The 19,977-nt window shown below is 42.2% G+C and overlaps 1 protein-coding gene across 3 annotated transcripts in view; it reads left to right on the plus strand.

Moving 5' to 3' along the window:
- The window catches only part of LOC147115689 (inositol 1,4,5-triphosphate receptor associated 2-like), a 92,947-nt gene that overhangs the window by 57,422 nt on the left and 15,548 nt on the right, over positions 1–19,977 (plus strand). For 2 of the 3 annotated variants that reach the window (XM_085990156.1, XM_085990158.1), the window contains 5 exons: positions 2,061–2,111; positions 9,872–9,949; positions 10,094–10,150; positions 14,615–14,674; positions 18,927–18,991. In XM_085990156.1, the coding sequence (XP_085846282.1) occupies positions 2,061–2,111; positions 9,872–9,949; positions 10,094–10,150; positions 14,615–14,674; positions 18,927–18,991 (311 nt within the window). The remainder of the gene's footprint in view (positions 1–2,060; positions 2,112–9,871; positions 9,950–10,093; positions 10,151–14,614; positions 14,675–18,926; positions 18,992–19,977) is intronic. The other variant, XM_085990157.1, reaches the window with a different exon arrangement.

Consider the following 19,977-nt stretch of genomic DNA (forward strand, 5'->3'; position numbering starts at 1 on the left):
ATAGATACCATTATACACATGATGAACATTCACTGGCTGCTGATCAGTCCTTTATATGAGTGACTGATGTATGCCATGTGGCTGCATGAGATGTAATTCTGTCACCAGGTTGCTGAGATGACCCCCTCTCTCCATCTCCCACCGCCAGCAGCTCTGCAACTCCAGACACTTCCAAGGCAGCCTCCTCTGCTGCTGTTAAGGTAGCCAATGATGAAGGGCCACCTCTGGTTCTCTCCTTCTCCCTCTTATTGTGGGCTCTCTCTTCCTGCAAGGAGGGAAAGAAGAGAAGGTTGTGTGAGAGTGATGGAATGAATATAAGGAATGGACGGGTTACATCATTAGAGGGAGACTATGATGGAGTGGGTTGCCAATGCCGCCTCGTGTGTTGTTAGTTCGTATAATTGCATTAGGATAAGGGTGAGTGTGAGGAGTTGTTAGTCAGATGGGGATGTGATAATGTAGATAGAGAGAGGGATGGGTGGATGTGCAAGGTATGTTGGTGTGAGTAAGGATGTGCAGGAGTAGGGTTGGGAAGGCAGAGTGATGGGGATGTGATGAGAGGCACAGCAGGATGAAGTTGAGTGTGGCTTTGCACTCACCTTTCCTGATCTAATGAGACCATTGAAACGTTTGCCACACTGCACCCAGGTCCCCCTCACAACAACCCTGCTGTTGACCTCCTCTGCTATTTGGAGCCAGGCTCCTTTGGTCTGTTGGGGAGCTCTCTTCCGGCCATCGGAAGGGAAGAGGACCTCCCTGCGTGCTCTCACTTCCTCCACATAAATGTGGAGGTAGTCATCTGAGAACCTGGGTGCAGCCCTCTGTCTCTGTGCAGTCATGTCTGGGACTGTTTGGAACACTCCAATGGTGCAGAGCAGTGCCTGCACTACCCTAAATGAACCTTCAAGTGCAATGTGGCCATGACTCCTTTAAATATCCTGGTTAAAGACGCATCATCGATGATGTCATCAGACCCGCACCATTTAATATGGCCGGGTAATGCGCAGGGCGGCCTTAATAGGCCCCATTAACGGAAGGTCGATCTCAGGAGCAGGATGGAATGAAGAACGGGGTCACAACCCGCTACAGCAACTGCCTGCACCCGACCTGCCCAGGTACAGAAAATTCCAGCCATTGACTTCAGCCCCACCACAAACTGCATTCCCTTGCCACCAATTCATCCCTCTCCCCAACCACCATCTCAGGCTGAACCTGATTATTCACAACCTTAGCACCCTGTTTGAACCTGAGCTGGGCTTTAAACCTCATATCCTTTCCAGCATCAAGACGGCTTTCTTCCACCTCTGCAATATTGGCCCCCGTCCTTTCCTACCTCAGCCTCTTCAATACTGGAACCTTATACATGTCTTTGTCACCTCCATACTCGACTACATTATTATTCTCGTTGCTGGTTTCCCATGCGCCACCCATTTTAAACTTAAACTTGTCTAAAATGTCCTGTTATGCACTAAAACAAAAATGCACTATTGTGCATTGTTCATCTTTGCTGACCTATCTTGCCTCCCTATCTCGAATACGATCAATCTAAAATTCTTGTCCACTTCTTTCAATTCCTCCATGGCCTTGCCCCCATCCTATTATTGCAAGCTCCTCCCCTCCTTGAACACTCCATTCCTCTGACTCTGGTCTTTTGTGCATCACCTCCCTTCAACCCACTTGAGTCTTCAGCCAGGATCCTACTCTCTGGAATTCCCTACCTAGCATCTCCACTTCTCTCTATTTCTTTTTTAAAAAACTCCTCAAAATCCATTTCTTTGATCTTCCTAATCTCTCCCTTACTCAGCACCTGTGTTCCTTAACCTACCAGTTAAGTCCCTTGGGGCATTTTTACGTTAAAGGCGCTATATAAATGCAATTAATACTTTACCAGTCAAGTAACTCGAGAGCATTTTACTTAAATACTTTTTCCATATAGTTAGAATACGACATTATTAAAAAATGATGCTCCAATTTATAATGGACATTTAAAACTGAAAGGAAGCATTCCTTACAACTGTAAAAATCTTATTGTAACTAACTTTAAATCATTTTATGCACAGGAGAAACAAAATCAGAAACTGGTGTGCAGTGTTAGAGATCTTACGGATGAGGTATTGGCATTTATGATTTATGCTTTTTCACATTACTGTATTATTTATTGCTGATTATACCATCAGACACTTTGAAGCATTTTAATGATTTGTTTATGTGCTAAATGTTAGATGTGCTTATTTCTTAAATGTAAACCCATAGTAACACAGTAGTACTATAGAAATGAGAAAACCATAGGCAAGATTTGTCTTTGCGTTTACACCAGTTTTCCAGCAGCACTGGGGCAGAATTAAGTGGGTCAGGGATCCATTAATGGCGGGTCCCTTCCCATTTTTTCAAGTGTCAGATTTTCTGGTGTCACTTCCACCAGACGTATTTAAATGTGGTGATAATTATGTAGTAATATCATATGTCACTTTTTCTGTCATTAACATTTTGGTGGTGTTGGCAGTTTCCAACGAGCATCCAGCAGTGCTGGAAGAGCTGCAACAGTGGCAGGAATTTAAAGAATCAAGGCAGGATAATCAACCTATTTAGGCACAATTTAACGGAAATTTTGCACAATTAGATGTTGCCCTCATCCAACACCTAAACAGATGATCTGGTCATTTATTTCATTACAGTTTGTGGGAGTTTGCTGTGCACAAATTGGCTGCCACGTTTCCTACATTTTTGAAAGGCTGAGGTAGGAAAGGACAGAGACAATATTGCAGAGGTGGAAGAAAGCCGTCTTGGTGCTGGAAAGGATATGAGGTTTAAAGCCCAGCTCAGGGTCGAAAAGGGTACCAAGGTTGTGAATAATCAGGTTCAGCCTGAGATGGTGGTTGGGGAGAGGGATGAATTGGTGACAAGGGAATGCAGTTTGTGGTGGGGCTGAAGTCAATGGCCGGAATTTTCTATACCTGGGTAGGTTGGGCGTGGGCAGTCGCCATCGCGGGTTGTGACTCCAGTCTTCATTCCATCCTGCTCCTGAGATCGACCTTCCGTTAATAACGCCTATTAAGGCCACCCTGCGCATTACCCGGCCCTATTAAATGGATCTCCATATCCTTCGATTCCCCTAGAGTCCAAAAATCTATATCTCGGCCTTGAATATACTCAACGACTCAGCATTCACAGCCCTCTGGGGCAGAGAATTCCAAAGATTCATAACCCTCTGAGTGAAGAAATTCCTCCTCATCTCAGTCTTAAATGGCCTACCCCTTATCCTGAGACGATGCCGCCTAGTTCTAGACACTCCAGCCAGGGGAAACAACCTCTCAGCATCTACCCTGTCAATCCCCTTCAGAATCTTGTATGTTTCAATGAGATCACCTCTCATTCTTCTAAACTCTAGAGAGTATAGGCCCATTCTACACAATTTCTCATCATAGGACAGCCTAGTCAATCTAGTGAACCTTCGTTGCACTGCCTCCAAGGCAAGTACATCCTTCCTTAGATAAGGAGAGCAAAACTGTGCACAGTACTCTGACGCATCTTCAACCGGGATATTTAAAGGAGCCATGGCCACATTGCATTTGCATTGCATTTGAAGGTTCATCTAGGATAGTGCAGGCACTGCACTGCAAGTCTTTCTTTTACTCCAGACAAGACACAACTTCAAAATAACTACCTTTGACTTAAAAGTCACAGCCTGGCTATACATCCCAGCATGTTATGATTTCTTCACCAACTGAAACACAGAAAGTTAGCATGCAGGTACAGCAAGCAATAAGGAAGGCAAATGGCATGTTGGCCTTTATTGCTAGAGGGTTGGAGTACAAGAGTAAGGAAGTCTTGCTACAATTATACAGGGCCTTGGTGAGACCACACCTGGAGTACTGTGCACAGTTTTGCTCTCCTTATCTAAAGATAGGTGTTATATTCACTACTTACCAATCCATTGGGATGCTACCTGATTCCAGTGAGCTTTGCAAGATATTAGCAAGAGCATTTACAATCTCCTCCTCCTTCTCCACCAGCTCCCGTTGTTGGAAATTGTCCAAGCCTGTGGTCTTGTTTAAGTTTCCTTAATCTGTCTCACATCCCTTCCCTTGTGAGTCTAAAGATTTCCAGTCTGATCTCTCCCTTATACTGCTTCCTCAATTTAGACATTTCTGCCCCTGTTTTAGTGGTAAAAATGGTTAAAAAAAAAAATATTGCAATTCTGTCCCTTCCCATTCCCAGACAGCACTTTCCCACTGCCAATCGGTCCAGCATCCCTTTGCACCCTTCTCTTGCTCCTGATATACATAAGGAACACCTTGTTATTGTCCATAATATATTCTGCTCATGTTCCCACTTTGGGAGCTCCTGATGCCAAGGATTAGTATTTATTATTTTCAGAATCTTTTGACTAGAGTATTTACAAAGTTAAGTCTGAATTTCTGATCCTGATCCTGCAGCCTTACCAGATTTCCAGTAAACAGAGATACATTCCACTCTTGCACCCTCTATCCTCCTGGGGAATACGTGGTTCTAGTACATTACAGAAGGCTAGGGTCAAGCAGTGATGATAGGTGTGAGGATTGATTGGGCATTGGGTATGGGGGACGTTTGAGTGCATAAAGTCCATCACTGTCAAGAATTGGATATTGACATCTCCCCGCCTCCCTCATCAAGCAGCCCACCAAAAAGACCAGGAAGAACAGAAGTATGTACCCACTGACCCACCAGGAAAAATAATGTGTAATTCACTGCCATACCAACAAAGAACAACAAGATGCAAGCCACCCCAGCCACAAGCTCTTCGCCCTGCTCCCGTCTGGTAAGAGATACCGAAGCATACGGTCTCATACCAGCAGGTTTCGAAACAGCTTCTACCCCCAGGCCATAAGACTCATGAACGAATAATTTATTATTATTTATTACTGTTTTATTTATTAATACTGTATTTCTATTAGTATTTTTATCATTGTTATGCCATATTTATTCCAATGTTGGGAGGACTCGTAAAAATCAACATTTCATTGGCAGTACACACGTCTGCTGCATATATGACAAATAAAATTGAATTGAATTGAATTGAACATGGATGCAGTCCCCTTCTACTAGATCAACAGATAACAAGTACAATCATTTCTCCCTTCTCAGCCTAAACCATCATAAATGACAACATGGAAAACTTTGGGATTGTATTTCCAACCACAAATACCATTCCATTTGCCTTTGCCACCTCAACCTCTTTGATCCCAGGAAACATATGGTGGGATACACAAATTGGCATTCTGCATGGAGAGAGTTGTTTCTTCCCTTTGATAGATGCATTGCCATTTTTTTCCCTTTCCTAGAGAGGTGGCAGAAATATTAAATAATTATATTTTTTCAGTATTTACTAAGGAGCTAGAACAGCTGGACATGACATTGGATATGAGATTAGTAATGAGATAAGTGCATTTAAAATTTAAAAAGGGGATATATTAAATAAATTAATCAAACTCAAAGAGGATAAAACCCCTGGTCCGGATGGATTGCATCCACGCATTTTAAAAGAATCTAGGGAAGAGATAGCAGAGCCATTACTACACATATTTAATAATTCATTAGAAAAAGGTGAAGTGCCAAAGGACTGGCGGATAGCTAACGTAATACCGATATTTAAGAAGGGGGATAGAACATGTCCAGGGAATTATAGACCAGTCAGCTTAACATCGGTGGTAGGAAAAATAATGGAATCCCTACCAAAGGAGAAAATAGCAGAACATCTAGAAACCAAAAATATAATAATGAATAGTCAACATGGATTTCAAAAGGGAAAGTCTTGCTTGACCATCCTTATTGAATTTTTTGAAGCGGTAACAGAGAGAGTAGACAATGGTAATGCAGTAGATGTAATTTATCTGGATTTTCAAAAGGCCTTCGATAAGGTACCCCATAATAGACTGGTGAACAAGGTCAGAGAATGCGGAGTCAGGGGACAAGTAGCAGAATGGATTGCTGGTTGGCTTCAGGACAGAAAGCAGAGAGTAGGAGTAAAGAGTAGCTATTCACAGTGGCAGAAGGTGGGTAGTGGTGTTCCACAAGGATCAGTGCTGAGACCACTGCTGTTCACAATTTACATTAACGATTTAGACTTAAGAATCAAAAACACAATTTCTAAATTTGCAAATGACACCAAATTGCAGTGGATAGACAATACTGAGGACTGCAACAAGTTACAGGAGGACATTAATAAACTTGCAGAATGGGCATATAATTGGCAAATGAAGTTCAACACAGATAAATGTGAAGTAGTACATTTTGGTAGGAAGAATAGGGAGGTCACATCACTTGGAGGGTGCGAGTCTAGGTGGGGTAGAGGAACAAAGGGATCTAGGAGTACAAATACACAAATCACTAAAAGTTGCGACACAGGTTAGCAAGGCCATAAAAAAAGCAAACCAAGCACTAGGGTTTATTTCTAGAGTGATAGAATTGAAAAGTAGGGAAGTTATGCTAAACCTGTATCAAACATTGGTTAGACCACACTGAGAGTACTGCGTACAGTTCTGGTTGCCATATTATAAAAAGGATATAGAGGCACTGGAGAGGGTACAGAGAAGATTTACAAGGATGATACCAGAAATGCAAGGGTATATATATCAGGAAAGGATGAACAGACTGGGTCTCTTTTCTCTTTGAAAAAAGAAGGCTGAGGGGTGACCTAATAGAGGTCTTTAAAATTCTGAAAAATTTTGAGAATGTTTCCACTTGTGGGGAAGAGCATAACTAGAGGACATCAATATAAGATAGTCACCAAGAAATCCAATAGGGAATTCAGAAGAAACTTCTTTACCCAAAGAGTGGTGAGAATGTGGAACTCGCTACCACAGGGAGTAGCTGAAGCGAACAGTATAGATGCATTTAAGGGGAGGCTAGGTAAGCACATGAGAAAGAAGGGAATAGAGGGTTATGCTGATAGGCTTAGATGAGGAAAGACGGGAGGAGGCTCGAGTGGAGCATAAATGCCGGCATGGACTGGTTGGGCTGAATGGCCTGTTTCTGTGCCATATATTCTACGTAATCCTATGTAAGTGCTCTCTACCCAAAGTGTTCCAAATTTGTCCTACGACTGGTCTGCCCCAATCCCCCAATTAACTCACAGAATCATAGAATGGTTACAGCACAGAAGGAGGCCATTCGGCCCATCGAGCCCGTGCCGGCTCTCTGCAAGAGCACTTCAGCTAGTCCCACTCTCCCGCCCTTTCCCCGAAGTCCTGCAAATCTTTTTCCTTCAGGTACTTATCCAATTCCCTTTTGAAAGCCACGATTGAATCTGCCTCCACCACCCTTTCAGGCAGTGCATTCCAGATCATAACCACTCGCTGCTTATAAAAGTTTTTCCTTATGTCGCCTTTGGTTGTGTGTTATCTGGTTCTTGACCCTTCCGCCAATGGGAACAGTTTCTCTCTATTTACTCTGTCTAGACCCCTCATGATTTACAACACCTCTATCAAATCTCCTCTCAACCTTCTCTGCTCTAAGGAGAACATCCCTAGCTTCTCTAGTCTATCCACGCAACTGAAGTCCCTCATCCATGGAACCATTATTGTAAAGCTTTTCTTTAAGGCCTTCACATCCTTCCTAAAGTGTGGTGCCCAGAATTGGACACAATACTTCAGTTGAGGTTGAACAGTGTTTTATAAAGGTTCATCATAACTTCCTTGCTTTTGTACTCTATGCCTCTATTTATGAAGCCCAGGATCCCGTATGCTTTTTAACCGCTTTCTCAACCTGCCCTGCCACCTTCAACGATTTGTGGACATATACCCCCAGGTCTCTCTGTTGTTGCACCCCCTTTAGAATTGTACCCTTTAGTTTATATTGCCTCTCCTCGTTCTTCCTTTGCACTTTTCTGCGTTAAATTTCATCTGCCATGTGTCCGCCCATTCCACCAGCCTGTCTATGTCCTCTTGAAGTCTACCACTATCCTCCTCACTATTCACTATACTTCTAAGTTTTGTGTCATCTGCAAATTTTGAAATTGTGCCCTGTACACCCAAGTCCAAGTCATTAATATATATCAACTAAAGCATTGGTCCTAGTACTGAGCCCTGGGGGGAACACCATTGTATACCTTCCTCCATTCCAAAAAATGACGGTTCATCGCTACTCTGTTTCCTGTCACTTAGCCAATTTCATATCCATGCTCCCACTGTCCATTTTATTCAATGGGCTCCCACTGTCCATTTTATTCCATGGGTGTCACCTTTGCTGGCAAGTCTATTATGTGGCATTTTATCAAAAGCTTTTTGGAAGTCCATGTACACTACATCAACCACACTACCCTCATCAACCCTCTCTGTTACCTCATCAAAAAACTCAATCAAGTTAGTTAAACATGATTTGCCTTTGACAAATCCGTGCTGGCTTTCCTTAATTAATCCACACTTGTCCAAGTGACTGTTAATTTTGCCCTGCATTATCATTTCTAAAAGCTTCCCCACTGCCAAGGTTAAACTGACTGGTCTGTAGTTGCTGGGTTTATCCTTGCACCCTTTTTTGAACAAGGGTGTAACATTTGCAATTCTCCAGTTCTCTGGCACCACCCCCATATCTAAGGAGGATTGGAAGATTATGGCCAGTACCTCTGCAATTTCCACCCTTAACTCTCTCAGAATCCTAGGATGCATCCCATCTGGTCCAGGTGACTTTGAGTATAGCCAGTCTTTCTAGTACCTCTTTATCAATTTTTATCCCATCCAGTATCTCAACTACCTCCTCTTTCACTATGACTTTAGCAGCATCTTCTTCCTTGGTGAAGACAGATGCAAAGTACTCAGTTAGTAACTCAGCCATGCCCTCTGCCTCCATGCGTAGGTCTCCTTTTTGGTTCCTAATCGGCCTCACCCCTCCTCTTACTACCCGTTTATTGTGTATATGCCTTTCGAAGACTTTTGGATTCCCTTTTATGTTAGCTGCCAGTCTATTCTCATACTCTCTCTTTGCCCCCCTTATTTCCTTTTTCACTTCCCCTCTGAACTTTATATATTCAGCCTGGTTCTCACTTGTATTCTCAACCTGACATCTGTCATACACCCCCATTTTTCTGCTTCATCTTACTCGCTATCTCTTTCGTCATCCAGGGAGATCTGGCTTTAGTTGCCCTATCTTTCCCCCGCCGTGGGAATGTACCTCGACTGTACCCGAACCATTTCCTCTTTAAAGGCAGCCCATTGTTCAAATTACAGTTTTGCTTGCCAATCTTTGATTCCAATTTACCCGGGCCAGATCCGTTCTCAACCCACTGAAATTGGCCCTCCTCCAATTAAGTATTTTGACTCTAGATTGCTCTCTGTCCTTTTCCATAGTTAATCTAAACCTTATGATACTATGATCACTGTTCCCTAAATGTTCCCCTACTGACACTTGCTCCTGTTGATCCACCTCATTCCCCAGAACCAGATCCAGCAATGCCTCATTCCTTGTTGGGCCAGAAACGTACTGATCATCAGAGTTCTGATGAAGGGTCCCAGACCTGAAACGTTAACTCTGTTTCTCTCTCCACGGATGCTGCCTGGCCTGCTGAGTTTTTCCAGCGTTTTCTGTTATTTCTTTGGGATTTAATTTTGGTTTGGTACTTGACATGAATCAGTCATTCATGAAAGAAAGACTTATGAAATAATACTGAGCGGCCTGCGGGTGGCGCTGTCCAGGGAGAGTATAAATACTCGGGCACGGGCCCAGCTTGCGCAGGACATTCTTAACAGGAACTAATGAAGGACACAACTAGACCTCCATGTTGTAAAACAGTTGATTAAAGCTTTGTTTAATGCTTAGACCAAGTGCCTAGTAGTTTTCTTACATCAGTACTCATTATGAAATGAAAAATATCTAATTTTCACTTTCTTTACTGCACCAGATTTCTAAACTTAGACCAGAAAAGGAACAAGATCAACAAAAAATGAATCAGCTTTTTGCACTTGTTAATGACTTGGAGGTATGTAAAACTGAATCAACAACTAGCACCAGAAAACTACTAAATATTAATAATATTTTTTGTTGTTGCAGCATTTTAATGTTTTTATAACTATGTAACAGAAAATACTTTTAATTATTTAGAATGTTCACTATTGTGTCTTAGGAACAACAGGAGCAAGCAAAACTTGTAGAATTTGAAAAGGAAGAAAATCTGAAGAAGGTAAAATATGGCTGGCATCTTTGGTTATGAAAATAATTTTGGACTGTGAAATGTTTCTTTTTTCCTTTTAAGTAACATTATTTGTGTATAAATTGATTATAAACTCAAAACTAGAATTGCATGGTACATTGGTGCTGCAGTGCTCTATGCTACAGGATAGTAGATTTCCATTATATGGCAAGTTCACAATTTTGGCCATATTGTTGGTAGGAGCTACTGCCCAGAAGCTAGTGATATAGAAACATAGAAGATAGGAGCAGGAGTAGGCCATTCGGCCCCTTGAGCCTGCTCCGCCATTCAGTGAGATCATGGCTGATCATCCAAATTCATTACCCTGTTCCTGCCTTCTCTCCATATCCCTTGATCCCTTTAGCCTTAAGAAATATATCCAACTCCTTCTTGAATATATTTAATGAATTGGCCTCTACTGCCTTCTTTGGCAGAGAATTCCACAGGTTCACCACTCTCTGGGTGAAGAAATTCCTCCTCATCTTTGTCCTAAATGGCTTACACCTTATCCTTAGACTGTGACCCCTGGTTCTGGACTCCCCGACCATCGGGAACATCCCTCCTGCATCTAGTCTGTCTAGTCCTGTTATAATTTTATAAGTTTCGATGAGACCCTCTCATTCTTCTAAACTCCAGCGAGTACAAGCCCAATCGACCCAATCTCTCCTCATACGTCATTCCTGCAATCCCAGGTATCAGCCTGGTGAATCTTCGCTGCACTCCTTCCATGGCAAGAACATTCTTCCTCAGATAAGGCGACCAAAACTGCACACAATACTCAAGATGTGGTCTCACCAAGGCCCTGTACAACTGCAGCAAGACATCCTTGTTCCTGTACTCAAACTCTCGCTACGAAGGCCAACATACCATTTGCCTTCTTAACCGCCTGCTGCACCTGCATGCTTACTTTCAGCGACTGGTGCACAAGGACGCCCAGGTCTCGTTGCACTTCCCCTTCCCCCAATCTATTGCCATTTAGATAATAATCTACCTTCCTGTTTTTGACACCAAAGTGGATAACCTCGCATTTATCCACGTTATATTGCATCTGCCATGCTTCTGCCCAATCACCCAACCTGTCCAAATCATACTGGAGTTTCTCGGCATCCTCCTCACAGCACACATGCCCACCCAGCTTTGTGTCGTCTGCAAACTTGGAGATATCACATCTAGTTCCCTCGTCCAGATCATTAATATATATTGTGAATAGCTGGGGTCAAAGGACCGATCCCTGCGGTACCCCACTAGTCACTGCCTGCCACTCGGAAAAAGAGCCGTTTATTCCAACTCTTTGCTTTCTGTCTGCCAACCAGTTCTCTATGCAAGTCAATACCTTGCCCCCAATCCCATGTGCCTTAATTTTACACGCTAATCTCTTATGTGGGACCTTATCGAAAGCCTTTTGAAAATCCAAATACACCACATCCACTGGTTCTCCCTTATCTATTTTACCAGTTACATCCTCAAAAAATTCCAGTGGATTAGTCAAGCACGATTTACCTTTTGTAAAGCCATGTTGACTTTGTCCGATCCGGTCACTTTTTTCCAAGTGCTCTGTTATTACATCCTTTATAATGGACTCTAGCATTTTCTCCACTACCGATGTCAGGCTTACCGGTCTGTAATTCCCCGTTTTCTCTCTACCACCCTTTTTGAACAGTGGGGTAACATTAGCTACCCGCCAATCCATGGGTACTGTTCCAGAGTCTATCGAATTTTGGAAGATGATCAGCAATGCATCTACTATTTCTAGGGCCACTTCCTTAAGTATCCTAGGATGTAGATTATCAGGCCCTGGGGATTTATCGGCCCTCAATCCCATCAATTTCCCTAACACCATTTCCCTACAAATACTGATTTCTATCAGTTCCTCCCTTTCATTAGACCCTATGTTCCCCGACATCTTTGGGAGGTTATTTGTGTCCTCCTTTGTGAAGACAGAACCAAAGTATGTATTTAATTGGTCTGCCATTTCTTTGTTCCCCATTATAAATTCCCCTGATTCTGACTGCAAGGGACCTACGCTTGACTTCACCAATCTTTTTCTCTTCACATATCTATAAAAGCTTTTACAGTCAGTTTTTATGTTTCCTGCAAGCTTACTCTCATACTCTATTTTCCCCCTCTTAATTAATCCCTTTGTCCTCCTTTGTTGGATCCTAAACTGCTCCCAATCCTCAGGTTTACTGCTTCTGGACAATTTATATGTCCTCTCCTTGGATCTTATGCTATCCCTAATTTCGCTTGTTAGCCACGGTTGAGTCACCTTTTTTGTTTTATTTTTATGCCAAACTGGGATGAACAAATTCTGTAGTTCATCCATGCGATCTTTGAATGTTTGCCATTGCCCATCCACCGTCAACCTTTTGAGTGACATTCCCTGATCAATCCTACCCAACTCGCACCTCATACCATCGTAGTCTCCTTTATTTAAATTTAGGACCCTAGTCTCTGAGTCGACTACTTCATTCTCCATCTTAATGAAGAATTCTATCATATTATGATCGTTCCGACCCAAGGGGCCTCGCACAACAAGATTGCTAATTAATCCTTTCTCATTACATAATACCCAGTCTAAGATGGCCTGATCTCTAGTTGGTTCCTCGACATATTGGTCCAGGAAACCATCCCGTATACACTCCAGGAATTCCTCCTCCACAGTATTGTTACTAATTTGGTTAGCCCAATCTATATGTAGATTAAAGTCACCCATGATAACTGCTGTGCCCTTATTGCATGCTTCTCTAATTTCCCGTTTAATGCCATCCCCGAAAATTGGAGGTTGAATCACTTTGGATCACCGTTGAGCACCATATTGTGGCTGGTTTATAGGCAGCATTGGCAAAAGCCTGAGAGCAGGGAACTGCTATAAAGCACATGGCCTGTGGAGATATGAGAACGAGAAAATAAAATGTATATAAAATGGAATCAAAACATGCATTGAACATTTCTGTAAAATTAGCAATAAATAAAAATTATGACATGAAAGTCCTTTAAAAGATATAACATTCTCTCTAAATCTTTAATAAAGGAAACAGTCTAGTTAAGAAAATGGTACCTACTCGCCAACAGTCTCCTACTATACTGTCCACCTCGAGCTATTTAGTTGCAGAACAATTTCAATTATGCCACAGCAGCCATGAAGTGGAATGTAGGGAAGGTTTGAGGCAGATAGTAAGCACATCAGTTGGACAAATAGGGAGTTTTTTCTAGTTTTCTGCCCTTCTATTCTGATGGCAGTGGCTCACGCTGGATGTTCCCTACGACATGTTCCCCATGTCACTGCTGTGTAAGCTTAGGCAATGAGTGCTGTGAATGGCATTAGCTAACTCGGCACACACCAGAGATGAATACTGGGGCCTCCATGGTCTGAGTGGGTCAGCATTATACCATGTGGTGCATTGAATGGTTTTTTCAAGGAGGAAGATTCTAGATCGACAGTGGACAGGTGGAATGTGTGAGATTTTGGTGAATTAAATAATTAAATGGAAAAAGTTAGGGTGTAGCTGATTTTGGTTAACTTTACAACCCAAAGTATTATGTGGGAGGTAATAGCAGTTCGTGACAGAGATTATGATCAGCAATAGTATCACAGAGACATGAATATTTTATGACTATACTCTAAACTTCTTAATTTGTGTAAACACTATCATGTGTAAGTATTGGAAAATAATGAAAGCATACATAACATATTGGATCAATAGACAGGGGATTATCTTTTCACTCAGGGAGCTAACATTTCAGATCATTAGTGATGCTTTGATCTTCCAATAATATATTCTTGCCTGTCTAAGTCCACATTTTCCACTTGCGTAGAAATAAGACTCTTACATCCCTGTGACAAACTCCCACTATCTCCTAGGCGTCAATTGAGGAAGGGAGTGAGCAGATGCTGGGTGTTTTCACATAAGGATAGCAAACTCAGTGAGCAGTTCATCCTAAACCTCGTCCCTCAATCTTCTAGCATCCGGTCACAAAGCACCAGAGGGGTGGGAAAGGTTGGGGCATGGTGAATGACTGACTGATGGTGGGCAAGAGTAAAAATCCAGAAAAAGAACTTCTGCATATTCTTTGAAATGGAAAATTTGCAGAATTTTGTAAAATATTAAGCAGCAATACAGAAATTGTATGATAGGTGTAGAAAATAAAAATAAACAGAATGTCAGAAAATGGAGCCTGAGATGCTGCTTGTCAGATACCACAGTAGAAGCAGGATTTTCAGGCAGTAAAACAACATAGTTGAAACAAATAGTTAACTGTCTGTGTTAATGGGTAAACTAGTGAAAGGTATCTTTCAACCAAAGAATTGTGAGCTTCCTAAACATGATTAAAGATAGACAAAATACAGGTAAACCAGGTTCGGATTGAAAATGCAAAATCTGGGTATTAAATCAAATAATATCACGTTTAAAAGAACTGTGACAAACAGCTGAAACCATCCAAATCTTTTTGTAGAAGGACTATGAGATTGAGGAATTAAAAACAACTTTGAAAGAATACTCATTAGTAGTGGAGGTAAGTGGTGGCTGTCATATAATACTGGTTATTTTCTGTAATACCGCTGCAAAAGATTTTTCACTAATGAGAGTACAGTAATGGCATTTATTCACAACTAAGCCAGATCTATAACTTGTGAATACCTCAGGCTTAAGTAAATTACCGAGCTTAGAGCTATGCTTAGAGCTCATAGTTCCTGGGAGGTATTTAGTTTATTCTACAGAGGTGAATATTTTTTCAGATTTAAGTGATACTTTTTCATAAGAACATAAGAATTAGGAGCAGGAGTAGGCCATACGGCCCCTCGAGCCTGCTCTGCCATTCAATAAGATCGTGGCTGATCTTCGACCTCAACTCCACTTTCCCGCCCGATCTCTATATCCCCTGATTCCCCTAGAGTCCAAAAATCTATCTAGTGCAGCCTTGAATATACTCAACGATTCAGCAACCACAGCCCTTTCGGTTAGAGAATTCCAAAGATTCACAACCCTCTGAGTGAAGAAATTCCTCCTCATCTCAGTCTTAAATGGCCAACCCCTTATCCTGAGACTATGCCCCCTAGTTCTAGACTCTCCAGCCAGGGGAAACAACCTCTCAGCATCTACCCTGTCAATCCCCCTCAGAATCTTATGTTTCAATGAGATCACCTCTCATTCTTCTAAAAGCCAGAATGAATAGGCCCAATCTACTCAATCTCTGCTCATAGGACAACCCTCTCATCCCAGGAATCAATCTAGTAAACTTTTGTTGCACCGCCTCTAAGGCAAGTATATCCTTCCTCAGATAAGGAGACCAAAACTGTGCACAGTACTCCAGGTGTGGTCTCACCAAAGCCCTGTACAATTGTAGCAAGACTTCCTTACTCTTGTATTCCAACCCCCTTGCAATAAAGGCCAACAAGAATGAGAGGTGATCTCATTGAAACATACAAAATTCTTACAGGGCTTGACAGGGTAGATGCAGGGAGGATGTTTCCCACGGCTGGGGAGTCTAGAACCAGGGGTCACAGTCTCAGAATAAGGGGTCGGCCATTTAGGACTGAGATGAGGAGAAATTTCTTCACTCAGAGGGTATTGAATCTTTGAAATTCTCTATCCCAGAGGGCTGTGGAGGCTCAGTCGTTGAGTATATTCAAGACAGAGACCGATAGATTTTTGAATATTAAGGGAATCGAGGGATATGGGGATAGTGCAGGGAAGTGGAGATGAGGTAGAAGATCAGCCACGATCTTATTGAATGATGGGGCAGGCTCGAAGGTCCAAATGGCCTATTCCTGCTCCTATTTCTTATGTTCTTATAACAAGCCATTTGCCTTCCTAATTGCTTGCTGTACCTGCATGCTAACTCTCTGTGTTTCCTGTACGAGGACACCTAAATCTCTCTGAACATCAACATTTAATAGTTTCTCACCATTTAAAAAATATTCTGTTTTTCTATTCTTTCTACCAAAGTGAATAACCTCACATTTCCCCACATTATACTCCATCTGCCACCTTATTGCCCACTCACTTAACCTGGCTATACCCCTTTACAGGCTTTTTGTGTCCTCCTCACATCTTACTTTCCTACCTAGCTTTGTATCGTCAGAAAACTTGGATATATTACACTTGGTCCCTTCATGTAAGTCATTAATATAGATTATAAGTAGCTGAGGCCCAAGCACTGATCCTTGCGGCACCCTCCTAGTTACAGCTTGCCAACCGGAAAATGGCTAGCTTATCCCTACTCTCTGTTTTCTGACCGTTAACCAATCCTCCATCCATGCTAATATATTACCCCCAACCCCATGAGCTCTTATATTGCGTAGCAACCTTTTATGTGGTACCTTATCGAATGCTTTTTGGAAATCCAAATATACTACATCCACTAGTTCCCCTTTATCTACCCTTCTAGTTACATCCTCCAAAAACTCTAATAAATTTGTTAAACATGATTTCTCTTCCATAAAACCATTTTGACTCTGCCTAATCATATTTTGATTTTCTAAGTGCCCTGTTACCACTTCCTTAATAATGGATTCCAGCATTTTCTAGACAGCTGATGTCAAGCTAGCTGGCCTGTAGTTCCCTGTTTTCTCTCTCCCTCCTTTCTTGAATAGCGGGGTTACATTTGCTACCTTCCAATCCACTGGGACCATTCTAGAATCTAGGGAATTTTGGAAGATCACCACCAGTGCATCCACTACCTCTACAGCCACCTCTTTTAGAACCCTCAGATGTAGGCTATCAGGTCCAGCGGATTTGTCAGCTTTTAGTCCCATTAGTTTCTCAAGTACTTTTTCTCGACCGATCTTAATTACTTTAAGTTCCCCACTCTCATTAGCCCCTTGGTTCCCCACTATTTTTGGTCTGCTTTTTGTGTCTTCTACTGTGAAGACAGGTACAAAATATTTGTTAAAAATCTCTGCCATTTCCTTATTCCCCATTATAATTTCTCCCATCTCGGCCTCTAAGGGACCAACGCTTACTTTTGCTACTCTCTTCCTTTTTACATACTTGTAGAAGCTCTTGCAGTCTGTTTTTATATTTCTTGCTAGTTTACTCTTTTTTCTCCCTTTTTATCAATTTTTTGGTCCTGTTGGGAATGCTGTGTGACCAGCCAACCCTTAAATGATAATAATATGGATACATGAGTTTATTGTTTTAATTATCATTTCACTTGACCGTGAAAATATCAACTTCAGTCTTGCAGTCTACATGATGTTTAACACAATGAAATGGTATTTTCAGCTCCAGGACTAGTCTGGAGTGTTCATTTTTAAAAAAAAACAGTAACCCTGATGGCTTACTCAGTAAATGTACCACACATTAAAGTAATAAATCACACAGACCAGCAGGTTTGATTCCCTTTCTGTCCTGAGTTAGCTGATTTCAGTCAGGGCACTAGCTACAATTGGCCTTCGCACCCCTTGCTCTTGGAAGGGCAGAAGTTAGCTAGGGTTCCGACTCTGGACTATCCAGTGACTCTTCCTGGAAAGTTCTGAACACTGCGTGACGACAGACCCAGCTTTGCTGTGACATCCTCCGCAGTCAGTGGTCATTGAGAAGCACAGTTTATGCTCTGGTGTAGCAGCTATTGGACTAACACAGAGTTGGGTAGGTTTCCCCTTGTGTAGTTTTCCGGCGGGAGCCACCAGATAGTGCCAACGGGAGGCCCAGTCCATTTATGGGGGCCGGACCTCATTAACATACTGCCAGTGGGCTGAAAACGAATGACTTGGGGCTCCAGCCACCGCAATATCGAGCGAGCCAGCCGGGTAGGTCTGGAGAGGGGGCTCTGTTCTCGGCATGGCATGGCTGTGGCACAGGTTATTCATGTGCAGTCCAGAGGAACACTCCTGCTCCTCCTGGTCCATCAAAAATAAATTAAAAGTTACCTTTCTGGGTACCTCTTCAGCTGAACCACTAACAGAAACTGTGCAGAGCATGCAATTGAGTCTTAAAATGTACCACATAGGATCCCGATTTACATATTAAAAGGGCTTGCCACCAGACTCCAGCAGGCACTCTGGCTGCCCAGCGGTAGGACCTTGAGTAAATAGCATTGGCCACACCGTCAGGGGGAGGTAAATCATTCCCCACCATTTTGGGCTGCTACTACCCTATTTCTGCCTGACAGGAGGCCTCAAAATCACAAATCCGTAAGTGCCCAACTATCTATCAAAACAATTCCCTGAAACAAAAACATACAGGTCAGAAAGGTCACTTTATGTATCCCACCATATGTTTTCTGGGAACAAAGAGGTTGAGGTGGTAAAAGCAATGGGCAGAAAGGATCCTAGCACTATGCCATAAATACATCTGCTACATTTTGTACCAAACAGTCATACATTGTGTTTATTAAAAAGTGAACTATTGATTGATGCACATTGACATTTATTTTTTAAATTACCCAAAATAATTTTAGGGTTATTCTATGTAGGTTCTGTTGAAATGTTCATCATGTTTTAATCTTTTTTTTATGATAACACCCTGGTGACTATATTTGCATAACATACAAAATGCACTTCATAAATAAAAACAGAAAGTGCTGGAAATACTCAGCAGGTCAGGCAGCATCTGTGGAGAGAGAAACAGAGTTAACGTTTCAGGTCAATGAAACTTCATAAATGTTTGCTATAATTTTAAAAGTTAACACCAAGACCACTGAAATACTACAGCATTACAGAGTTGTGTTAAGAGTTGTTTAATATAAAATAATGTTCTACAGTGGTGGTAAGCTCAGGAATATTGTTCTATTTTGTCATTTTTATAATCTTTTGTTGTTTAAGTGCTTACGTGACAGAGTGAGCAGTCTGCAGAATCTGCTGGATGAGGCACAACAAAATGATGCTCTGTACGTATCAGTTTAAACTAAATGTTGATACTTCTATCAGTTGCTTTAGATATCAGTCAGGAACCATCACAGAATTTAAACACATTCCTCTACCAGATTCAAGACCTATTACTACAATTCACTGTGCAAGCAAGTCAAATTGGAACAATGTATCAGAAACATTTGCATAAAACAACTTGCAGAAATTTAAACAATTATCGCAGTGTTTCAAACTTGAGGATATGGAATTTTTAAAAACTTTTTAGAAATATGCAGTAATTACATAAAATTGCAGCATATTTTGAAGACGTGTCTTCAGAACTGATTTGCAAAAAAATTACCAAAATATTATTCTCGACAAATTTCAAGTACTGCCACAGATTAAATACAGAATTTGTCAAACATACTGGGCTGGATTTTGCTACGGGGGCGGGTTGGGGTCGTGTTCCCCACATTTCGTGTTTCCCACACGAATCCTGAACGATGTGGGAAATTGATGCAATTTTGATTTTATAGCCCAATTGATTCCCCACGTGTGGGAACCCCTAGCCAGTGAGCTTTTCAGGTGGGAAGCTCGCCTCCGATGACATCATCACTGCTGCTTCATTTAAGGGCTTCCACAAGCCTTGCTCACTTCAGCAGACTGCCAAGCTTCTGGCCCTGGCAGCTGCTGCTACCATCATCAATCATGGCGACACATCGGAGTAAGGCATCCCCCAGATTTGACGAGGCAGCCCTCCAGGCATTGGTGGAGGGAGCGACAGAGAGCAGGGAGGTGCTCTTCCCCTCCTCGGGGAGCAAGAAGCCACCCCAGCAAACCAAGGCTGTGTGGCTGAGGGTGGCAGAGCAGGTGAACGCCAGCTCGAATACCAGCAGAACATGGATCCAGTGTCGGAAACGCTTCCATGACCTTCTGCGCACTGGAAAAGTGAGTATGATGTTCCCATCACTCTTAATCTGATCCCCATTGCCTTTCCTCACCAGATCTCAGCTTTACCAATCTCTTC

The sequence above is a fragment of the Somniosus microcephalus genome, chromosome 6 (genome assembly GCF_052327205.1).
Source record: "Somniosus microcephalus isolate GS21.2 chromosome 6, FLI_Smic_1.0, whole genome shotgun sequence".
In the NCBI taxonomy this organism is placed as follows: domain Eukaryota; kingdom Metazoa; phylum Chordata; class Chondrichthyes; order Squaliformes; family Somniosidae; genus Somniosus; species Somniosus microcephalus.